Genomic DNA, 24,610 nt, shown 5'->3' on the forward strand with positions numbered 1-24,610 from the left:
GTCTTAAACAGGTTTTCCTCATCTGTTTCCAAAAATACACTGAAAACATAAATGTTTTTTAATATTTAGAAGTCTTTCTGTATAAAAGGCCCAGACATTGTTTATAATCTCATATATTAAATGGGGCTTAATTTTGAATGTGTTGTGCCTAAAAATTGGAATACTGAGCAGAATGGGACAAGAATGACAGAAAATAATTTAGTAGGTAACTTTATTTCCTCACTCACTGCCCACTCCATTTATCTCACAGTGGAGATAAATGCCCCGTTCAAGCGGGGCAGCTAAACTTCAGAAGGCTGATTAGTCTCTGAGCCTCACTTTTCCTCCCTCATCAACTGGCAGGGGTAACTATCATAATTATGTAAAGTTATGATTATGTTAGTCATCAGGCATCTGCGGGCCTGCTACTATCAGTCACTATCAGTCACTATCAGTATGTGACTGATAACTATTAGATGTAGAGGAGGCAGGGGAGAGCCCACGTGAGCTCTAACCTGAGAGCCCCCCAAGCATCCGTCCAGGTTATATGGTTATCGGCCTCTGGAGTTAGCTAATAGGTGCTCAGGGGGCACACTTTAGTATCAGCTCGAGCAGCATTATCTCATTTCTGCTTTGGTACATCTCTTTAGGAAGGCAGAGAATCAGGAGCTGGTGGAATGTGATAACTTGATGGGACCCATTATGTTCCTTTTTACTGCAGGAGGAAAGCCTTTGCCAGTAAGAGAGCGATGCCGCCGTCAAGCAGCCTGGACCCTGCTGCTCCTTTCCCTGGCCTGTCTGTTGACTCAGAATATTGTGCTACTCCTTTAGCACACCAAGTCTTTCCTGCGGCCCAAACGGACCTGCATGCCTTCCCCGTGCAGAACAGTCTGACTGGACAAGTGGGTGTCTCACCAGCTTCTGCAGCCTCGGACGTGGAGAGCCTGAAACCAGCCCTGCTGGCCAGCCAGCCCGTGGTGTACGTGCCCTCCACCTCACTGTTCATGCTGTATGGAAGCCTGCAGGAGGGACCGTCCCCGGGGTCCGAGAGGGACAGCAGAAGCGCGGAAGTCTCAGCAGCAAAGCAGCCGTCCACACCCTCAGTTCAGAAGCGCCTCGGGGAGGAGAGGAAGCCTCAGGAGGAGGAGCCAGCCACTAAAAGACAGAGCAGGGACTACGAAGACAGCCCTCTAGCTCTTGTCATGCCCAAGGTAAGGGAGTTCGGGTGGGCTTGCTTCGTGACAGCCCGTTAACCCAGAGTTCCTTCCCAGTAAAGATGCACAGCTGCTAATAAGCTATTGAGTCTGGAATGTGACATATTTCAGGTATCACTTGTATAATTAAGCCCGGGACTGGCTCTGCCATAAAATCTTGCCATAAAGTAGTACCGTAAGGAAAGAGACTTTTATAAAACTCCTACTTTGCATAAAATGCTAAAAGGTGTAAAAAAAAAAAAAAGACCCATAATCCCACCACATAGAGTCAGTCACTGTTAACATGTTTGTATATTTCCTCCCCGTCTTTTGGCTCTCCTTTTTTTTCTTTAACCAGTTGAGATCACTGACATAACCATCTGAATCCAGGATGCACCTGAGCTCCAGAGTCGGCAGTGTGGGTGCTGCTGGTCTTGAGGTGTCTGTGTCCGTTATCACGGCTCAGAGATCCTGTTTCCCCAGCTACAAAACGAAAGCAACAAAAATATGAGCTGTTCACATCTCCCACTTAGTAGCCATTCAGAGGTGAATGAGATCTGACCAGTCAAACTCTCAGGAAGCAGAAGCACCATCACGACAGCAGTCTGTGCTGGGTTCGCTCAGCACACTCATGGAAATCAGTATATTATTGAGGACCCTTTCTCTTCTGTTCCTTTCTCTTGCCAGAGCGAATCTTTGTAATTTTGTGTATAGCCTGGGGTTGCAGAACAGCAGTGAAGGACTGACTGGTATATATCGGTCTTAGATAACCAAGACTGGCTTTGGGCCAGTCCCGCAGTCCTTACTGGGCCACTCAAAGACTGGCATCCACACCCCTTTATGTGTTAGCAGCTCCGAAATTTACCTCATCATCCAAACACCACGGCCAGTCTGTCATTGTTAAAACTCCATCATTTCTGGGGCGCCTGGGTGGCTCAGTCATTAAGCATCTGCCTTCAACTCAGATCATGATCCCGGGGTCCTGGGATCGAGCCCCGCTTCGGGCTCTTGCTTGGCAGGAAGCCTGCTTCTCCCTCTCCCACTCCCCCTGCTGGTGTTCCCTCTCTCCCTGTGTCTCTCTCTGTCAAATAAATAAAATCTTAGAGAAAAAAAAACCTCCATCATTTCTATGCTTAAGAATCCTAAGCCTATGGAAACACGTGACAGGACGCTGATTTTCAGACATACACAATTCAGTGTGGCACGCAGCGGTCTTTGACCTATTTGTTTATGTGTTAGCTATGTTGAGAAAGCTGCTATTGAGATTTACCGCTGGGATTTTTACTTGCTTTTCTGGTTCCTGGTTGGCTCTGCTTAGAAACCCTCAGAGTCCACAGACGTTGCCTCCCCCAAGACCCCGGGTAACAGCGGCTCAGTGCCCCTCGAAGACATTCACAGGGAGGCCCAAGTCTCGGCTGCAGAGGAGGCTTCAGGAAAGGCCACGGTCAACTGCTTCATTTCTTCTGAGTGGGGAAATCCTTCGAGAGACACAGAGATAGAAAAGTCTTCAAAAGAAAATGAAAGCACCAAAGAGCCCTCTTTGCTGCAGTACCTTTATGTGCAGTCGCCAGCTGGTAAGGGGTGTCATCGTGTCTTAGGGCCCCTCGGGGTGGTCAGATCATAAATTAGATTTCTACATTTCTGTCCATGTCACCCGACTGAAGTGGTTCGTCAGTGAGCTCCTGTCTACACAGCCTCTGAACCGTTTTACTCTCAGCCCTTTTCTCCCATCTATGAAATGAAGGTAGAGGCTGCTTTCACTTTGGCCACCTCGAAGGACACTATGAAAATAATTAGGGCAAGTGATTTTTTTTAAATGCATTAAACTTTATTTGCTAAAAAAGCACAATTCAAAAGATCATTCTATTATTATAATTCAGCTGAATCTGGCATTGGTTCAGTTTACTGAACAGTACGAACCTATTGGCCTCCATGGACAGCTAGCGTGGTGTCCTGAATATCCAGAGGGACTGAGCGTGTCACTGTGGTCGAGGGCCAGGTCTGGAGAGGGCTGGATGTTAGGGCCCCTTATTACCTGCATGAACGTAAATATTCAGCCATCCTCACTGGTAAAGCAGGACTGACAATGGCACCTGTGTCACGGGGGTGCTTTCAAAATTGAAATACATCTTTCATAAATTTTATAAGGTAATACATCTAAAGCACTTCAGATAATAGTGCCTGACAGTAAGACTCAAACGCTGTCAGTATTTTGAAATAAAGCTGAAATATAATAGATCCCTAATTTCTAAGACACACATTGTATACATAAAGCTGCTCTCGATGCAGAGAGACTTAAATTGATTTTCCTGAATTTTCCATTCACTTACAAGTTAGGTAGGTGTTATTATTCAGTTATCTACAAAACATTCTTTATTCCATTAGCAAATACTTTTTGCGGATTTAATGTAAGCATGACAGTGGTGCAGATACACTGATAAACAAGAAACAGGCTCAGTCCCGACTGAATGAAAATGACAGCCCAGCACAGGGAGTATTAGCTTTTTCTGGGCCAAAGACCTATTGACACTATGGTAAAACCCATGGATTCCTCCTCAGAATGTTTAAAAAAAAAATGCATAGAATTAAATACATAGGATAATAAGGGAAGCCAATTATATTGAAATACCGTTAGAAAAAATTTTTTTAAATTATAGTAATAAAAAGATCTGACAGTAGTTCCAGTGTTCTCATAATTTCAAAGTCATAATGCGCTTCACAATCTAATAAGAATCTGCTATAGCTATAATGTTATATGAATATATATGTGCTTTTTACTAGTGACAAAGTCAAGGTACTATTAATACTGTTGGATTTGTTGCCTGTGATCCAAGTTGAGGGAAATATAAATTTGTTAGAAGTTTATAAAAATAAAAGATAAAATCTTTCCAATCCAAGTTCACTTTCCTCCTCAATTTGCATTCAGTGGAACACACATTAATTGACCCTCTCAGGAGACACAGGCATCCACCACATTATCACACAAGTGGACGTGGGACTTCACTGGTGGCCACTGCTGGGGAGAAGCAGTGCAGAGCGGGGAGAGCATGGGAAGGGGGTTGGCCTGGTCAGGTGGAATCCATTCATTGTGGGTTCCCACTTGGAAGGGCGGCAGGGGAATGTGAAACTGTTACGGTACCTACTGCTGTGTTGACTTTCACCTTGGTCTGCTTCTGTTTCAGGATTAAATGGTTTCAATGTGCTCTTATCTGGCAGTCAGAACCCCCATGCCGTGGGACCCCCTTCAGGTCAGCTGCCATCCCTCAGCATTCCTTGCATGGTCTTACCATCTCCAACGCTGGGCCCTTTCCCCGTTCTCTATTCTCCCACTATGCCCAGGCCGCTTTCCTCTGCCCCTGGTGCTCTCCCAAATGCGGGACCTGTGAATTTTGGCTTGCCTGGCCTTGGATCAACAGCTCATCTTCTCATCGGCCCTACAAACATGGTTAATCCAAAATCATCAGCACTCCCCTCCGCAGACCCTCAGCTTCAGGGTGCCCACTCACTCAATCTGAGTCCAGAGATGCCAAGATCACACAACATCATCCAGCCTGAATCCCCTGCGTACGCGGGGCATCCTGTCTCCGTAGTAAAATTACAACAGGTGAGTCCTGCTGTGAGCCCAGGAAGATCATCATTCTGTGATGGGGCAGTATGCATTTCATGAGCTTTGCTTTTAGTCCCATGACTGCAGGACAGAAGCTCCAGGTCAGCGTCTATCCAGCTTCTGTTGTAGACCCAGAAGTTATCTGCTTACTTTATAAGGCATGGAGGCTGGAGGTAGGAGATGCTGTGCTTTAAAGACAAAAATATTTTTTAGTTGTCAATCTGTTCCTTAAAATTAGAGGGACTTATTTTAAGGATAGTTCAAGGGACTATTGATGAATGCTGAATATTCAGATGATTTCTTCAGGTTTTCATTTCATTAGATGAATAAAAGGAGAGCACCCTGAATTTTCATTGTACAGCTATAGAAACAATTCGGGGAAACAGAAGTCTGGATACTAACGCAAAGATTCCTAGCATCTGTCATTTCTCAAAATGCAATGTTTAGGAGAGTATATATATATATATATACACACACACACACACAAATACATACTCAAACACACAAATGTACATATATGAATTTTATAATCAATATTAACTAATCAGTACTATATTTCCCCCAAACTCCCATTTGTAGTTCAGTCAATAAGCATGTGTTGATTTCCTCTTATGCCTCAGGCATTGTTCAGAGTGGTTACTTTCTCTGATGGAGAAAGAGTTTTGCGTTGTGGCCAAAAATATTTTAGACAAGTTAGTCAGAGGCTCACAAGTTTGCTAGATGATGAAATTAAACATGTTAGTTTTTAAACAAGGTGATGATAATGTGACATGCTTTCCACTCACCAGTTATGTGCCAGGCACTCATGCAGGCAGTGAAGATAGGACAATAAACAGAATAATGGTCCCTGCTCTTTTAGGGCACATTAAGGAGATCAATATGCAACATTTAACACAAGAAGATACATAGTTGCAAGTAAACAAAAGAGCCAGGACGCACATACTTACTGCTTGCGTAGTCCAACGTGCTTTATAAATACTACCTTTTCTAATTCGTGCAGCCCTGTGAAAGTCGTCACTTTGTCACCCGCATTGTGTGGATGAAAACACTGAGGGACAGCGTGGTTAAGTAGCTTGCCCAAGGTCACCCAGCTAGTTGTGCCGGTGCCATGCTCCCAACCTCTTCACTAGGCTGCCTTTCTGCACACAAAACAAAGAAGTGCATTTCCAGTTGTGAGAATTGTTGGGGAGGAGATAAAGCAGATGCGTGGGACGGAAAAGCGAAAAGAAGGAGAACGCCTGCATGAAGATCATACTGACACAGGTCAAGAAAGGGCTTAGTTCGGAGACCGAGAACAGTTTGACTTCACTTCTGTTTTTACTTGCTCTTTTAGTCCCCCGTTCCTGGGACCCCCAAGAGCATCCGATGCACACATCGTGAGACATTTTTCAAGACACCTGGCAGCCTCGGAGACCCCGTCCTTAGGAGAAGAGAAAGGAATCCGACACGAAACACCAGCTCAGCGCAGAGGAGACTGGAAATCCCCAGCAGCGAGGCTGACTAACCTGCCGCCGTGCCAGGCCGGGGTGGGGGGCCACCCACCTGACTTTCCCCGTCCCAGGTGATGCCCTGATGCTGAATGCAAAGCGGGACGCAGACCATCATCTGCACACATCGTCCTCTCTCTTTCACCTACCGGTTCTAATGTTAACTTCCCATCATCATGAATCATCTATTTTCCTGAAAGCAATTGTTATTAATTGTGCATTTAATATCAGTTAGAGTCCAGACTCTGTGCGTGGTGTCACAGTGAAAGCACCGACTGACTTGTGGTTTTGATTCAAGAATCCTCTTATTGCTGGAAGTCGATCTGAACAGGCTACTGGAGCCTTGTGGTTTTTCTACTGGGGGAGCTGTCTAGCACTTAACTAGGGTGAGCATTCTTGGCAGGTTTTTCCCCCTCGCCCTGAGTCTAGATCTGTGGTGAGAGAAACTTCTTTTCTGCAGTTTAAAAAAGCTACTGCTTCCTTAGGCTTCATTAGGAAGCCGACTCCAGTTGTGAATCCTATGGTATTATTTATTTTGTTCCTGAAATGGGATTTAGTGCAAAAAGTTTACAACTACAGCAAAATACATGTTTTTCAGGGTATGACGACTTGAATGTTTGTGCTTTTTTCCTCTAATTTGCCCTGCACTTACTTTACAACCTACTAATAATGTGGATAAATGTGTATGCATGACCGAATGTTACGACCAAAATAACTGTGAATGGCCCACTTGCTATAATGAACTGTGCTGAGCCTGTCTGGGCATGAGAAGCAAGATGCATGCTAGCTGCCTAAGAGCTGACCTGTGTGAACAATAAGGTTTTACTGTTCATTTGTAAAAATCCTACCCTGTGCAGTTTCCTTCACTATGTGCCCCGTGGGTTTTTTAATTTAAATGTTAACTGTAGAGTATCAGGTATGGATGCCTTCGAAGAATTGCTGTCTATTGAATAAATCAGGATGGTAGCAAGTGATTGATTATATGGAAAATTGGAACCTGGATGGGACCTTTTGGTAGAATTCTGAAGAGTAATGATGTAGAAATTGATATAGTTCTGATAGGTGATCATTTTATTTTTTTCTTTGGCTTTTTTCTTTATTTGTGGAAGGGTAAGAGGGAAAACAGACACATTATGTTCGGTATCCAAGAGTATTCAAACCAGTTATTTTTCGGAGCGTTTCTGAAAAATAAGAACGGTGAGTGCAGGGATTCATTGTTCTAGCATGAGTACAATTCTGGAAACTATTATGCAATACCCCTTTGTTAAACCATATTGCTTTAGGATTTCTGTAAGTAGCCAAACTAGCTCTTTGTATTCCTAGATTTATTGATGTACCTCATTCTTGTCTCTTCTAGCAAATGCCTTCCTCTCTCCCTTTTTTCCTTCCCTCCTTCCTTTCTTCATTCCTTTCTTTTTTAAGCTTCTGTCTTAGATCTGGAATCTTGGTGTACGATTCTATTTTATTTTTATTTTTGGACCCAATAAAATGTTATATGAAATAAAAATATTAATTTAAGAGACTCTGGGAGTCTGAGTAAAGTAGCTTTATATTAACTACAGGATACTATTAGCCTTATTACCCCCACAAGATTTTTGAAAACTTGAGGTAGGTAGCCAGATTAAATAAATTTGTTATTATATAAAATTTTTATCAACACTAAACTTTTAAAGTTTACAAGATGGCATTTTTTCTTTTATTTTTTTTTACAATCTTTTCTAGTGTTAAACAGATAAAATTATGGTTCTAATCATCAACAACCTCCCAGTAATGGTTACCCAGAGTTAATATGAGGAGTTCACCTTGAAACAAAAATATGCCTTTTTCAGTGAAAGTACAGGACACACAGCATCCTTATCCGCACAGGGTACGTGCATGTTTAAATCCACCATGCCTAAAAACTTCCACAAAATATTTTCACTTGAGAGGTCTACATTTAGATGAAATCACAATCTGATTTTCCCCACACTGTTTTTGGATGCTCGCCACTTACTACTTTAACTTCTTTGCTATCCTTTTTTTTTTTTTACTCTGTTCATGATATGACCATATAAACCTCAGAGAATCCACAGTTCTTGAGGGGTGTTAAGAAGCAACCCCATAAATCAGAATTTTATGACTCTGTGACCATACTCAGCAACAGAAAAGAAAACGGAGAACAAATTCCTTTTGTATTCAGTACCCACTTTTTAATGTGGCTTTGTGATGTGTAAAAAGATAAAAATAAAATAATGCAGGGGTTGTTTCTGTCAGGAAAACCGTATGCTTCTGATAGAGCAACTGATGGTAGTGAAGCTGCTAAGCTAGACTTGGGTATTCGGGGTAGTGAAGAAGTAATGGCAATCTTGAGTCTATCATTGTATAACTTAGTAACAGACAAAAATAATTGTTGGGGATCCTGCTAAGGAAATTCAGCTTTGCGTTGGCACTGAGGGACGTGTGTGTGCCCTACACTGTCCAGGGTTTGTGAAACCCTTTCATTCTGGTACAAGAGTTGGGAGTATAACTTTTATACTTGAATCTACCTACCAAGTTTACATATTTCTCAATTCTTTTTTGTAAGGTGCTATTTCTGTATTTAAATAACTTTTTTTTTTCAATGTAAAGCTGCTTTCAGCTAATCTTATTGCACTGCTAGTTTTTTGTAGGTATTAATTTTATTGCTGCTTACTGCTTTTGTCTTCATACTATTTAGCTCTGCCCTTTTTTCTCATGGCTATATTATCTATAGCTATCTACTTGTAACTTTACTACATGTAAACTGATTTTTTTTTCTTTTAGAAAGATATTAAGCTTTATAAAATAGCAATAAAAATTAATTCATTTCACAAGAGATGTTGGTTGTATTTGTTGGTAGGCCGTGTGTACCAATTTCAGCAAAACCTTTAACAGTTGCAGCATAGCAAACCAGGCCCTCATAAACCCAAACCAGATCTTTTTATTGAGACCTCCCGGTAGTTCCCAAACACCAAAACTTAATGTGTCAGAATTACACAGGAGCTTGAAAGGGTAGGAGGATGATGCTCTGGAGCTTCTGATTTCTACTGAGTCAGCATCTCAGGTTCGGAGCTTCCGGATGATTCTGAGGCTTATCCACTTCGAAGAATCACAGGTGAATGGAGACCACTTCCCCAACTTTTCATGACATCTGCAAGGTTAAATGCTTCTCATTCTAGCAAATGCCTACCCTTAGTTCAGAGCCAAATTCTATCATTAACACTCACTTTCAAATTAACCTCCGAACAGACGTCATCTGATTTTCCCTACTTTGTTATACTTGCAGAGTCATTTAGGTTACGTTGGTGTTGGTTCCTCCTGCTAAATTGTGAGGTGCTAGGGAAAGCACTAGCTTTGAAATCCAGCATCAAACCCAGTCTGGGAACTCAGCAGCCCCCAAAACGGTGAACGGAGGAACTATAGGACCCCATACAACAGGGCTTGCCCTTTCGCTAGGGCTGTTCAATTCAGCTCTCGCCAATCATTTTACCGTGACCTCTTCCTTCCGACACATCACTTCCTGTCCCAGTCCATAGCTTCCCTTCTCACAAGGCATATACAGTTGACCTTTGAACACCACGGGGCTTAAGGGGCGCCGACCCCTGTGCAGGAAAAGTCCAGCATAACTGACTCCCCAAAAACATAACTTCTAATAGCCTACTGCTGACCAGAAGCTCTACCAATAAGAACGCATTTCATATAAGTACTGTATATTGTATTCTTACAATAAAGCTAAAGAAAATGTTAAGAAAATCATAAGAGAAAATACATTTACAGTACTGTATATATCGAAAAAAGTCCATGTAAGTGGACCTGACCGTCCAAACCCATGTCATTCAAGGGCCAGCTGTATGAGATAACAGGATAAATCTGCTTCTACACAAACACCAGTATTAGGATCTCACTAGCATACCTTTAGCGGTATATTATAATATGGGGTCGTGCTGTTATTACAGGCATCTACCAATATCTTCTCCCATCCGCCCCTCCTTGTCGGTCTTTAATGGTGTAAGTACACTGAACAAGCAGGACTCATGAGGTAATCATGAAAGCAATTTTGTCTCCTGGTGTTCCTTTTAGGCCTGGTCAACAGGGGTAACCCATTTGCCCCTGTATGAACTTTAGGTCAGGCGCTGTGACTTCTCTAGTTACTGTCAATAACAGAAATTCTACATTTTAAGTTACAAAGACAGTCTCAATTTATTATGCAAATGAGCATTTAAAACTTCTGCACCTGGGGCTCAAGATGAGCAAGGAGGGCAGGGATGGATCTTTGTTTCTACTGAGCATTTCCCCTTCCTTGGCGTGCTTGCCTAGATTTCTAACCCCAGCAAGGTCAAAGCGTGGAGACATTTGCCTGAACGTCCTGTGATGCAGGCAATACATTTTCCTCCAGCTACTATTCTCCTTCTGTCTCTGGCTTTCCTGCAGTCCATTCCACACAGGCTCTTGGCCGGGATTTACAACAGTCCCAGGCTGGCGCTGTCCGCCCTTAGCCCACCTGCTGTGTCTTTTGCCCTGATTCTTGGAGAGAAGCCCCAGCCAAACTCATAGCAGCATCTCCCTTTTGCTGCCGGAGCCGCTGGCTCACCCGCAACCCCTACATCAGCCAGAGTCAGACCCCAGAGTCAGACCCCAGAAAAGAGTGAAAGGCAAGCAACAACACTCCCCACCTTCCCTTCATGGTTCTAGGGAGGCAGAGGTGTGGAGCCACAGCATAATCCTCCAAAGAAATCACAAAATCCATTTTTAGTTCCATTTGCTCCACCCTTCGAGGCTTATGGTGAAGGGATTCAATAGTTGTGTAACTTATTTGCAAAACCTGCTCTATCGATTCTTTGGAATTTGGTGCTACAGCCAAGCTATTTAACATCCTGTCACAATAGTTATAAACTTCCATTGTCCAAGATTTGCATTTTCCTAGATGATTGTTAAGCACTTACTATCTCATAAAAGTAATTTCTGACAGCTATTATTTGTGTTTAGATCAGTTTGATTAGGTCAATGTACTTTCAGACCTGAAAATGCTGAAGAAATTAAGAAATAATAAAGCTAAAATAGTTTTCTTCTTTCCATCCCATTTTGTAAATAGCCTGCTGGTAGTCTTCCGTTGAACTGGCTCTTCAGTACAAGCATCCAGTCTTTCCCCAACTATGCCCTGAAGAACTCAACTGTTAATAGATATTGAGTCAAATAAAAGTGGGTAGTCCCAATTAAACAAAATTAAACCGTTAACTTATTTTTACTACAGGATTTATTAGACTTAAATTTGCAAGAAGAAATAGAATATATAGGGGCGCCCAGGTGGCTCAGTCGTTAAGCGTCTGCCTTCGGCTCAGGTCATGATCCCAGGGTCCCGGGATCGAGCCCTGCATCGGGCTCCCTGCTCAGCGGGAAGCCTGCTTCTCCCTCTCCCACTCCCCCTGCTTGTGTTCCCTCTCTCGCTGTGTCTCTCTCTGTCAAATAAATAAATAAAATCTTTAAAAAAAAAAAGAAATAGAGTATATATACAAAACTTTTAAACTGGTTTGATAGTGGGACCGTTTTTTGTTTTTGTTTTTCTCTTAGAGTAATGTACAAAACTATAGTTTGGCAAAAGTTACTTTGAGAAGCAATAAATTAATCTACCAAACTCTCTAAAACTTTCTTAGTCTTCACTGAAAAGAGAAGGGATCAATATTAGCTTCTTAAAGTCAGAGACCATAGATTATTTACATCTGTATTCAGTGTCTTCCACAAAATGTGCAACCAATAAAAAATGGGAAAGAGCATTGGAGGATGAGTTACCACAAATTATTAAAAAGAAAAAAAAAAAAACCTTTGAAGGCTTTTTCATTGCATGGTTCTAGGTACCGAAGAGTTGTTGAGTACATAATTGTAGTATAGCTTGTTGTGTTTTTTCTTTTTTTAGTTTATTATTTATTTTTTAGATTTTATTTATTTGAGAGAGAGAGAGAAAGCACACGCAGGGGGAGTGACAGAGGGGGGGTTAAAGGGGGAGGGGGAGAATCCCAAGCAGACTCTGAGCCAAGCATGAGGCACAATGCGGGTCTCAATCTCACAACCCTGAGACCATGACCTGAGCGAAATCAGTAGTCAGATACTCAACTAACTGAGCCACCCAGGGGCCCCTCTTTTTTAGTTTAAAAGAATGGCCTCTACCATGCCACCAATGCTTATAAAATAAATTGAATTGTTGTAACTCTGCTTCTGAGCTTTCAGGAGCATCCCATGCAGCATTTTCCTGACCCTTTTAGGGTGGCTTTCTAGTCCCTTCACAGTCTGGCCCCAGCTTGCCCACACAGCTATGCTAGAAATGGTCTATTGACCCTCACGTTCACTTCTACTCCTCTTCCAGGTTCTTTATCACAGGTTCTGAAAGTCTGGGAACTACATTTCTCAGATCCGCTTGCTACCAGGTTCCAGCTGTGATTCTGTCAGTTATAAATACTCTCATGCAGGACTTGGTAGAGAGCAGAGCAGCTGGGGCTATTCTTCCTCAAGCACAGATTCTGCAGCAACCATACTTGATGCTCCTGTCTAGTCCAAGACCATGTGCCAGCTGTAATACTGGCCATGGTTTCATGTTCCCAACCATGGGGGGAAACAGCGTCCCCCCAACCTCTGGGTAGCAGCCATGGTGACATAATCTGAACACTTCTGTTTTCCCTGATTTCCAGTGATTTTATAAGCACCAAATTCCCTGTATTAAAAACTTTCTGCTGGAAATACCTAGAATGTTTCCTAATTTCTACACAAAATCCAGCAGTCTTGTTTCCACCATTCCTCCCTCCTTCTCTTCCACCCACCTCTATCCATCATGTCACTCTCTGTGCCCACTTTCTTCATATTCCTTTTTGCATCCATGCCTTTGCCCCAGCCGTCCTCTTTTCCTAAAAGACCCAACTCCCATTCTCACTTCTCTTTCTCTATTGGGCTGTTGCACATGCATCTTCCAAAATCCAGTTCAAATGTCCCTCAGGAAGAATGAGTCGGTTTCCTCCACCACACTGTGAGACCCTCCAAAGCAGAAATTAAGTTTTTCCTATCTATAGCCTAGCATCATGCTCAATGAGCAGGTGAATCAAGCTTAAGCGTACATAATAGGACACCCTGTGATCGGGGTAGCTTCAAGTGCAACCGCAACAAGAAAATGGTGAGTACAAGAAACAAAAGTTTGTTGTTTTTTTTTTTAAAGATTTTATTTGCTTATTTGAGAGAGAGAGAGTGCACACAAGCAGGGGGAGTGGCAGGCAGAGGGAGAATCAGACTCCCCACTGAGCAGGGAGCCTGATGCGGGGCTCGATCCCAGGACCCTGGGATCATGACCTGAACTGAAGGCAGACGCTTAACGACTGAGCCACCCAAGTTCCCCCTTTGTACTTTTAATTCCATAAAATATCTCCAAGAGTTCATTTAATGTAAAGTTTTTGCAGGCAGCACTTTATCTGGACCATCTTCAGCCTTTTCACCATAATCATCACTAATGCTGATGAGCTCACCTTCATTAAGTGCCTCTAACTGCATACCCAGCGTCTCTCAGTTGGTGGCAGCGTCCACATCAACACTGCCCACTATTTCTTCCGAACTATGTGGACGTCCGATTCAAATTTCAGTTCAAGCATTATCACTTTTTGTTTCTTTGCCTCACTTTCATCTTTGCTGACAAACTCTCTGTTTTGAGTATTCATTTTATTAAAATGTCATGTGTTCTATAATTGGGAAAAAGACACACTATGACTACGCTTTGCTGTCTGCGTGAACAGAGAGACTCTGGGTGAACAACAAACTTTGAAAGGAATGACACTAGACATTGGGCATCTGGTTTTTATGTAGTGATTTGTGGGCTGAAGCGGCCAAGTTTGTACTTTATGCAATTACTCAAGGTTAATATATATCATATTATAGTAACTGAAATTTGAGCCATGCTATTGGGCAGGGGGACCGGTGTTATTTAACTAAACCATGGTAACTGACATGTGTGCATATCAGAACTGTGCAAAGCAAGGACTGCTTGTATAAATTCTGTGGCTGAAATTAATTTCTATTTTAGGCCTTCATTCTTTGTGGCACAAATTAATTTCAGTGAATTTCAGAATAATATCAGTCAATTCAGTCCCCTTCCCCCACCACACACTTCCTGCCACTCTCTAGAAGCAGTACTTTCAGTGGCAAGTATTTAAAAACATATTTCAGGGATGCCTGGGTGGCTCAGTCGGTTAAGTGTCTGCCTTCACCTCAGGTCATGATCTCAGGGTCCTGGGATCGAGTCCCGCGTCAGGCTCCCTGCTCAGCGGGGAGCCTGCTTCTCCTTCTGCCCCTCCCCCTACTTGTGCTCTCTCTCTCTCTCTCTCTCTCTCTCTCTGACAAATAAATAAATAAAATGTTTAAAAAAACAAAACACATATTTCAGACTGGCTTCAACAACAAGGGGCCCTGGTGCTTACATCCGTGGAAGTATAGAGGCAGGACAACTCCAGCTCATTTTCACTCTGATCCCTTTTGTTCTTTATTCCATATGCCAGTTTTATCAGACTATAACAATTACAGTTCCACACAGACCAAGTTCAGAGGAAGAGAAGAAACAAATCTTTGAAATGCCTTCCAGAGGAGTAAGAAAGAAATTTTGCAGAGTTCCTCCAGAAAATCCCTCCTCATTATTGGCCCAAATTGCCTAACATGTCCATTTCTAGACCAATTATTAGCACAGGGTGCAGGATTACCTTTATTCCGTTTAGACCTATCCCTGCAACTGAAGCACATGGGCTTGGCAGGGGCAGGGTTGACACTTGAACAAAATTGGACGTCTGCTAGAATGCAACAAGCAGGAAGTAGATGCAGCCTGCAAGAGCAATTTCACCACGGTCCTCCCTGTCTCCCTGCAGCCACATGGCATCACGGCTTGGGGAAGGACAAACTGCTTCTCAGTCCTCATCTGTTCAAACTGACATCAGCGGAGATGTACATTTTTCCTTCTGCTCTCTGGTCCCTTCTATCACTGTTGACATCCACTGTGACTTCCTTAGACCCACTTCTACCTCCCTGGTATCTCCTACTGGATCTTCCTCATCCAACCACACCCATCCAACCAACCCTGGTTCTCAGGCCGACGTTCAACACACCACTTGCAACCCCAAGGAAAACTGCTAGTTTTCTAGGGCGATGGTCTTCCGCTGCTTTGTGCATGTCTCAGAGGCCCAGAAAAGTCTTGTCAGGCTGTCTCTGACTCTCTGCCCAGATGGTTTCAGGTAACACTGGGCCTCATGTCGTGTTAAGTCTGTCCTTCGGAGCTGCCATCCATAAAGCTTCAACTTGGTATGCAAAAGCAATTAGCTCTTTCAACCCTGCAAGGTCACTCTAGTGAAGTGTTTCAATCATTTTGAGGACATAAATCTTAGAGAAACTTTTCTCTTATACAAAGAAACACACATAAAGGTATTTCTTGTTCCATTTTTGTAACAACAAAAAGCTATAAGCAAAGTTCCAACAACGTGGATAGTAATCTATTCATATCACATACACTACTGGATACTTTCAATGAAATAACTAGATCTGCACACATCAACAGGGATACATCTAAAATATATAATATTGAGTGGAAAAAGTAAAATGTAAAAGACATGTACATTTTACATTATGTATATATATATATATTTTTAAAGATTTTATTTATTTTATTTGAGAGAGAGATAGCAAGGGCAGGAACACAAGCAGGGGGAGTGGGAGAGGGAGAAACAGGCTTCCCGCCAAGCAGGGAGCCCGATGCGGGGCTCGATCCCAGGACCCCGGGATTATGACCTGAGCCGAAGGCAGACGCTCAACGACTGAGCCACCCAGGCGCCTCTCATTATGTATATTTTTAAAGCACTTTTATAATAAATATATAAAAGAATAGACACAAAGAATATACTCTTGCATCAGGATAGTTACTTCTTAGAAGGTAGGGGTTTAAAAGGGAAATGATATGGGGTTGGTGGTGTACTTCAACTTCATCTACAATGTTTCGTTTCTTCTTTTAAAAAAGATTCTAGGGGCGTCTCATTGGATCAGTTGGTTAAGCATCTGCCTTCGGCTCAGGTCATGATCCCAGGGTCCTGAGATCAAGTCCGGCATGGGGTTCCTTGCTCAGCAGGGAGCCTGCTTCTCCCTCTCCCTCTGCCTGCCTCTCCCCCTGCTTGTGCTCTCTGTCAAATAAATACATAAAATCTTTAAAAAAGATTGTATTTATTTATTTATTTTAGAGACAGAGCAAGAGAGCGTGCATGCGAGGTGGGGAGTAGCAGAGGGAGAGGGAGAGAATCTCAAGCAGATTCCATACCAAGAGTTGGGCCCAACGCAGGGCTCCATCTCACAACCCTGAGATCATGACCTGAGTCTAAACCAAAAGTCAGCACTTAACCAACTGAGCCACCAGGCACCAGGCATTTTAACAAGGGGATCTGAAGTCAATACGGCAAATGTTAACAGTTGGTAATTTTAGAATAGAAGTACTCCTGTTTTTACTATGTTAATATCTACTTTTCTGTATGTTGGAAATATTTTATAATTTTAAAACTAAAATAAGTATTTTTATATTTTATATATTTATATTTTAATATAATAATTTTAGAAAATGATCACCATCTCTTTACTATAAGTCAGTGGTTCTTGGATTTGGGGTTTTCACAGGTGCAGGAGGTGAAAACATCAGTCAGGATATCTGCTGCCCCTTCCTGGAGGAAGTTTGTATATCCTTACCGTGTTGGACTCAGCAGAGGTTATACACTTACTTTTCCAAAGAAATATAGAAGGAAGTGATGGGGGTCCCTTTGGAGCAGAAGTTTTAAGAGACTGCTCATGGTTTTCTAGGTCTGTTTTTCCCTCTGCCAAGAAACCACATGTCTCAAGGAGGAGTTGCGCTGTCACAGTTTAAGCAAGGAGCAGAGCTATAGCCAACCTGCAATGACCATGTTGCATGAGCATAAATAAAACTTGTACCCAAATCGCTGAGATTTGGGGTTAATTAGCTTAATTTAGGCTATCCTAACTGTCACAATTTAAAAAAACATAATAAATGAGGAATCGCCATAGCATGGGCTTTCAAAATCACTATTAACATCTCACAACACCATTTCTCTCTCTCTTTCTTTTTAATGCAGAAGACTAAACAAAATAAGAAAGAGTTATTTAAACTCTATTAATTCAGCACTTTGAAAACTTAACTATGCCCACCTCAGCCCCTACTGCCACAGCCCAATTTGGTATCAGACTTCAGGCAAGCATCATCACAGAGTGGATTTTGGGATAAACCAGTGATTTCAAACTGGGATGTGTAATGAGTTTTCAAGGGATAGGAATATATGCAAATAATTTTTAAGGGAGTCAACTTCCCTTCCATCTTCAAATTCCATTTGTATTCATTTTTAAATCATCATAACTGATAATCTTGGTAATTTCTAAAACTGATAAACTTGATAGCCTTGGTAATCTCTGGCCAACTGTTACTCTGGTATGAAGCGTTATGTTGTGTTGTCTTTTTATAATACTCTGTTCCCATCTCCTCTTTCTAAGCCTTTTCTCCCATTAAAGAAGAAGAGTTAACGTTCCACCTAAAGATTACAAAGGTGCACTGGTTGAAGTATAAAATCTATAGGAAGTCCATCACAGAGATTATTTTAAATATTGGTATCTGTGCTGAGAAAGTAAATAATTCTAATGACTGGGTACCAAATCCTTTTTCAGGTCAGGGAGCTTCCAATTCTTTCATTGTCAACACCACTGAAGCAAAACTAAGCCAGTTGTCACTGATTCTAAATAGATAGATAGATGGATAGATAGATAGATAGATAGATAGATAGATAGATAGATGATAGATAGATAGATGATAGATAGATAGATAGATAGATAGATAGATAGATAGATAGAACAAACTATGTCATTTGGCAAGTAACTCAGAAATCAGTTAAAGAATTGGGTTACAATGCCTAATAAAATTTCTTCCAGCCTCATTACTTATTTCTGTGAATGAAGTTTCTTGAGGCTTACAACTGGAAAAAAAAAAAAAGATAAATACCTGTAGTATTGATGCTGATCATTTTATAATTCTAGCAATAATGAATTTTCATCATAAATAAGTGAACTGATTTTTTAAAGCCCCATCTAAGATGCAGATTTCCAAATAAAGCACTACTTTATAATGTTTAATAATTATTGATGAACATTTGTAATATATTTGTGTTTTTTAATCAATTGTGTACTAAAAAGCATAGATAACTAAAGCCTTATAGTCACAGAAAAATGTTATAATTTAAATTCTAATTTATAGACTTGGAGGAAGATGGTGGAGGTGGAGGGGACCCTAGTTTCATCTGGTCCCTGGAATTCAGTTATATAGCTATCAAATCAATTTGAACACTTGTGAGCTCAACCTGAGATCTAAGAAAAGAATTGCTGCAATTCTACAAATAGAAAAGTGACTTTTTTTTTTTTCAAGGTAGGAGGTGTGGAGAAATGAATCTGAGGCAATATATTGGAAGATAAACCGTGGTGGGGCGGGGGGGGCTTCCATCAGCCAGCTACCGTAAAGTGATAGAGCAGTGGAGCACAAAATCAGAATGTTTAGAAGTCCGCTCGGGTGAGGGACATTCCTGCTTGAAAGGTGCTCAGGTGGTGAAGGAGGGCAGAATCCTAGGTGGGACAGTGTGGTCTCAGGATCCCCGGAGTCACAGAAAGAACGGGGGTGTCTGAGTGCCGCAGAGCTCCCAAGATTCAGAGTGGGGAAGCCAGCTGTAGTCAATGAGCCAAGGAGTGAGCTTTCAGCTCGGTGTTGCCATAAACCATGAACTGCTGCAAAATCAGGTGACCACTCCCAGCAGGGGCCCAGCAAGCAGGGGTGAGACCCTCCTCCATCCGCCTGGGCGGAGCAGCTTAGGTGCGCACTGCAGGAGTCTGCAGAGTTTGGAGACTCAAATTGGGGTCATATGCCTAAGATAAAAACACTTGGTCACAGGCTGGGTGATCACAGAGTGTGGACAGAAACCAGAGAGAAAAAAAGTGATTCACTGCTTTTCCCTGATGGCACACTGAATGGTGGGGGCCGCTATCTTTCAGCTCCGGAGCTGGAGAATAGGGAGGCACAATTTTCATTCTCATCCTCTAAAGCGGCAGAAACCCTTCAGGGAACAAAAGCCACAGAGAGCAATCTGGAGCAGCTTACTTAGCCTGACCCCTCTAGCAAGGGCCGTGCAATTCTGCTCAGGCAAAGAAACTTGAGAATCAACACAACAGGCCCCTCCCCCAGAAGATCAGCAAGAACATCCAGCTAAGGGGGTGCCTGGGTGGCTCAGTCATTAAGCATCTGCTTTTGGCTCAGGTCATGGTCCCAGGGTCCTCGGATCAAGCCCCGCATCGGGCTCCCTGCTCCGCAGGGGGCCTGCTTCTCCCTCTTCCACTCCCCCTGCTTGTGTTCCCTCTCTCGCTGTGTCTCTCTCTGTCAAACAAATAAATAAAATCTTTAAAAAAAAAAAAAAGAACAGCCAGCTAAGACCAAGTTTACCGATCACACAGACCTACAAAACTCTAGTGCCAGGGGAAAATAGTATATAGAATTCAAGGTTTTTTTCTCATGATTCTTTAGTCTTTCACTTAAAATTTCTTCTTTCTTTTTTTCCATTTCAACTAGTTTATTTTATCAACTCCTTTTTTTAAAGATTTTATTTATTTATTTGACAGAGAGAGCACAAGCAGAGGGGGCAGCAGGCAGAGGGAGAGGGAGAATCAGGCTCCCCACTGAGCAGGGACCCTAACACAGGGCTTGATTCCAGAACCCTGAGATCATGACCTGAGCCAAAGGCAGTTGCTTAACCCACTGAGCCACCCAGGTGCCCCTTATCAATTCTTTTTTTAAGTCTTTTTTAATTTTCATTTTTACATTTACATTTTATATATATATATATATATTTTTTTCCTTCATTTTTGGCTTTCTTTCATTGTATTCAATTTTGGTTTTGTATATAGATAAGTTTTTCTTTCTTTATAATTTTGGGATCTAGTTTCTTCTAAAAAACAGACCAAAATACACCCAAGACCTAGTGTATTATATTACCCTATTCTGTCCACCTGTTTGATTATATTCTCGCTTTTTTTCATTTTTGGTTTCTGATCTCTTCCGGTTTGTTTAGAATATATTTTGCTGGGGTCATGGTTAATATTTTTGTATTTTGTTCTCTTGTTCATCTATTCTTCTCTGGACAAAATGACAAGATGGAAAAACTCACCCCAGAAAGAAGAACAAGAGGCAGTACTAACTGCCAGAGACTTAATAAACAGGGATATTAGTAAAATGTCAGAGCTAGAATTCAGAATGACAATTATAAAGATATTAGCTGGACTTGAAAAAAGCATAGAAGACACTAGAGAATCCCTTTCTGGAGAAATAAAAGAACGAAAATCTAATTAGGCCAAAATCAAAAAGGGTATTACTGAGATGCAATAAAAAATGGAGGCTCTAACTGCTAGGCTAACTGCTAGGCAGAAGAGAGGATCAGTGACATGGAAGATAAAGTGATGGAGAATAACAAAACTGAGAAAAAGAGAGATAAACAGCTACTAGATCACAAGGGGAGGATTCAAGAGATCAGTGATACCATAAAGCAAAATAATATTAGAATAATTGGGATCCCAGAGAAAGAGGAAAGGGGGGGTACAGAAAGTATATTGGAGCAAATTACAGCTGAGAACTTCCCTCATCTGGAGAAGGAAACAGGCATTCAAGACCAGGAGGCAAAGAGAACCCCCCTCAAAATCAATAAAAATAGGTAAACACCTCAACATACAATAGGGAAGCTTGCAAATTTCAGAGACAAAGAGAAAATCCTGAAAGCAGCTTGGGACAAGAGATCCTTAACCTACAAATGTAGAAACATAAGGCTGTCAGCAGACCTGTCCACAGAGACCTGGCAGGCCAGAAAGGACTGGCATGATATATTCAAGGTGCTAAATGAGAAAAATATGCAGCCAAGAATACATTATCCAACAAGGATGTCATTCAGAATAGAAGGAGAGATAAAGAGCTTCTGGGACAAACAGAAACTAAAAGAATTTCTGATCACCAAATCAGCCTGCAAGAAATATTAAAGGGGATCCTTTAAGCAAAGAGAGAGCCCAAAAGTAACACGGACCAGAAAGGAACAGAGACAATCTACAGAAACAGTGACTTTACAGGTAATACAATGGCACTAAATCCATATCTTTCAATAGTTACTCTGAATGTAAAAGGGCTAAATGCCCCCAATCAAAAGACACAGGGTAGTAGATTGGATAAAAAAGCAAGACCCATAGATATGCTGTCTGCAAGAGACTCATTCTAGACCCAAAGACACCTCCAGATTGAAAGTGAGGGGGTGGAAAACCATTTATCACGTTAACAGACATCAAAAGAAAGCTGGGATAACAATCCTTATATCAGACAAATTAGATTTTAAACCAAAGACCATAGGGACACCTGGGTGGCTCAGTCAGCTAAGCGTATGCCTTCGGCTCAGGTCATGATCTCAGGGTCCTGGGATTGATTCCACATTGGGCTCCCTGCTCAGTGGGGAGTCTGCTTCTCCTACCCACCCCCCCCCCGCTTGTGTGCAGTTGCTCTAATAATTAAATAAAATTTAAAAAAAAACACAACAAACAAACCAAAGACTGTAAAGAGAAATGAAGAGGGACACTATATCATACTTAAGGGGTCTATCCAACAAGAAGATTTAAAAATTGTAAATATTTATGCTCCTAATTTGGGACAGTTATCTAAACTAATTAAAAGCAAAATTAAATAAACACATTGCTAATACTACAATAATCATAGGGGACTTTAACACCCAACTTACTGCAATGGACAGATCTTCTAAGTAGAAGATCAACAAGGAAACAAGGTCTTTGAATGACACACTGAACCAGAGGGATTACACAGATATATTCAGAGCATTTCATCTTAAAGCAACAGAATACACATTTTTCTTGAGTGGACATGGAACATTCTCCAGAATAGATCATATACTGGGTCACAAATCAGGTCTCAACTGGTACCAAAAGATTGGGAGTATTCCCTGCATATTTTCAGACCACAATGCTTTGAAGCTTGAACTCAATCACAAGAGGAAATTTGGAAGGAACACAAATGCATGGAGGTTAAAGAGCATCCTACTGAAGAATGAATGGGTCAACCAGGAAATTAAGGAAGAATTTTAAAAATTCATGGAAACAAATGAAAATGAAAGCAAAACTGTTCAAAACCTTTGGGATGCAACAAAGGCGGTCCTAAGAGGGAAATATATAGCAATACAAGCCTTTCTCAAGAAACAAAAAAAGTCTCAAATATACAACCTAACCATACACCTAAAGGAGCTGGAGAAAGAACAGCAAATAAAGCCTAAACCAAGCAGGAGACAAGAGCTAATAAAGATTATACAATGCCTGGGTGGCTCAGTCAGTTAAGCATCTGCCATCGGCTCAGGTCATGATCCCAAGGTCCTGGGATCAAGTCCCACATTGGGCTCCTTGTTCAGCAGGAAGCCTGCTTCTCCCTCTGCCTGCTGCTTCCCCTGCTTGTGCTCTCTCCCTCTCTCTGACAAATAAATAAATAAAAGCTTTAAAAAAGAATTACTAAGATTAGATCAGAAATCAATGAAATAGAAACCAAAAGAACAGTAGAACAGATCAACGAAACTAGGACCTTGTTCTTCAAAAGAATAAGATTGATAAACCCCTAGCCAGACTTATAAAGAAAAGAGAAAGGACCCAAATTAATAAAATCATGAATAAAAGAGGAGAGATCACAACCAGCACCAAAGAAATACAAACAATTATAAGAACATATTATGAGCAACTACATGCCAACGAATTAGGATGCATTCCTAGAAACATATAAACTACAAAAAGTGAAACAGAAAAAAAATAGAAAACCTGAACAAACCCAAAACCAGCAAGGAAATTAGAGCAGTAATCAAAAATCTCCCAACAAAGAAAGAGTCCAGGGCTGGATGGAATTCTACCAAACATGTGAGACAGGAATCCATCAAAATCCTGAGGAGAACACAGGCAGCAACCTCTTCAACCTCAGCCGCAGAAACTTCTTGCTGGACACCTCTCCAAAGGCAAGAGAAGCAAGGGCAAATATGAACTATTGGGACTTCATCAAGATAAAAAGCTTTTGCACAGCAAAGGAAACAGTCCATAAAACCAAAAGACAACTGACAGAATGGGAGAAGATATTTGCAAATGACATATCAGATAAAGGGCTAGTATCCAAAATCTATAAAGAACTTATCAAACTCAACACCCAAAGAACAAATAACCCAGTCAAGAAATGGGCAGAAGACTCAAAAAGACATTTCTCCAAAGAAGACATCCAAATGGCCAACACACACATGAAAAAATGCTCTATATCACTCAGCATGAGGGAAATATAAATAAAAACCTCAATGAGATACCACCTCACACCAGTCAGAATGGCTAAAATTAACAAGTCAGGAAACAACAAATGTTGGCGAGGATGTGGAGAAAGGGGAGCCCTCCTACAGTGTTGGTGGGAATGCAAGCTGGTGCAGCCACTCTGGAAAACAGTACGGAGGTTCCTCGAAAAGTTGAAAATAGAGCTACCCTATGACCCAGCAATTGCACTACTAGGTATTTACCCCAAAGATCCAAATGTAGGGATCTGAAGGAGCACCTGCACCCCAATGTTTATAGCAATAATGTCCACAATAGCCAAACTATGGAAAGAGCCCAGATGTCCATTGACAGATGAATGGATAAAGAAGAAGTGGTATATATATACAATGGAATATTATGCAGCCATCAAAACAAATGAAATCTTGCCATATACAACAATGTGGATGGAACTAGGGGATATTATGCTAAGCAAAATAAGCCAGAGGAAGACAATTATCATATGATTTCACTCATATATGGAATTTAAGAAACAAAACAGAGGAGCACAGAGGAAGGGAGGGAAAATAAAACAAGATGTAATCAGAGAGGGAGACAAACCATAAGAGACTTTTAACCATAGGAAACAAACTGAGGGTTGCTGGAGGGGAGGGGAGTAGAAGGATGGGGTAACTGGGTGATGGGCATTAAGGAGGGTACATGATGTAATGAACACTGGGTGTTATATACAACTGATGAATCACTGACCTCTACCTCTGAAACTAATACACTATATATTAATTAATTAAATTTAAATTAAAAAAAAGAGTTGCATGCTCTACCGACTGAGCCAGCCGGGGGCCAAAAATCTGAAAATAAATAAATAAATTCTAATTTATATACTTAGTTTTGTTAAGAAAAACATATGGGGCACCTGAGTGGCTCAGTCA

The 24,610-nt window shown here is 41.5% G+C and overlaps 1 protein-coding gene across 1 annotated transcript in view; it reads left to right on the forward strand.

The window, feature by feature from the left end:
• Positions 1-8,962, forward strand: part of E2F7 (E2F transcription factor 7) — a 38,556-nt gene extending 29,594 nt beyond the window's left edge. Inside the window, exons 10-13 of the mRNA XM_032393768.1 lie at positions 701-1,190; positions 2,491-2,746; positions 4,355-4,776; positions 6,113-8,962. Coding sequence (XP_032249659.1) covers positions 701-1,190; positions 2,491-2,746; positions 4,355-4,776; positions 6,113-6,283 — 1,339 coding nt within the window. The 3' untranslated portion in view covers positions 6,284-8,962. The remainder of the gene's footprint in view (positions 1-700; positions 1,191-2,490; positions 2,747-4,354; positions 4,777-6,112) is intronic.
• Positions 8,963-24,610: the final 15,648 nt, after the last annotated feature.

This window comes from Phoca vitulina, unplaced genomic scaffold (assembly GCF_004348235.1).
Source record: "Phoca vitulina isolate PV1807 unplaced genomic scaffold, GSC_HSeal_1.0 scaffold76, whole genome shotgun sequence".
NCBI classification, from domain to species: Eukaryota; Metazoa; Chordata; class Mammalia; order Carnivora; family Phocidae; genus Phoca; species Phoca vitulina.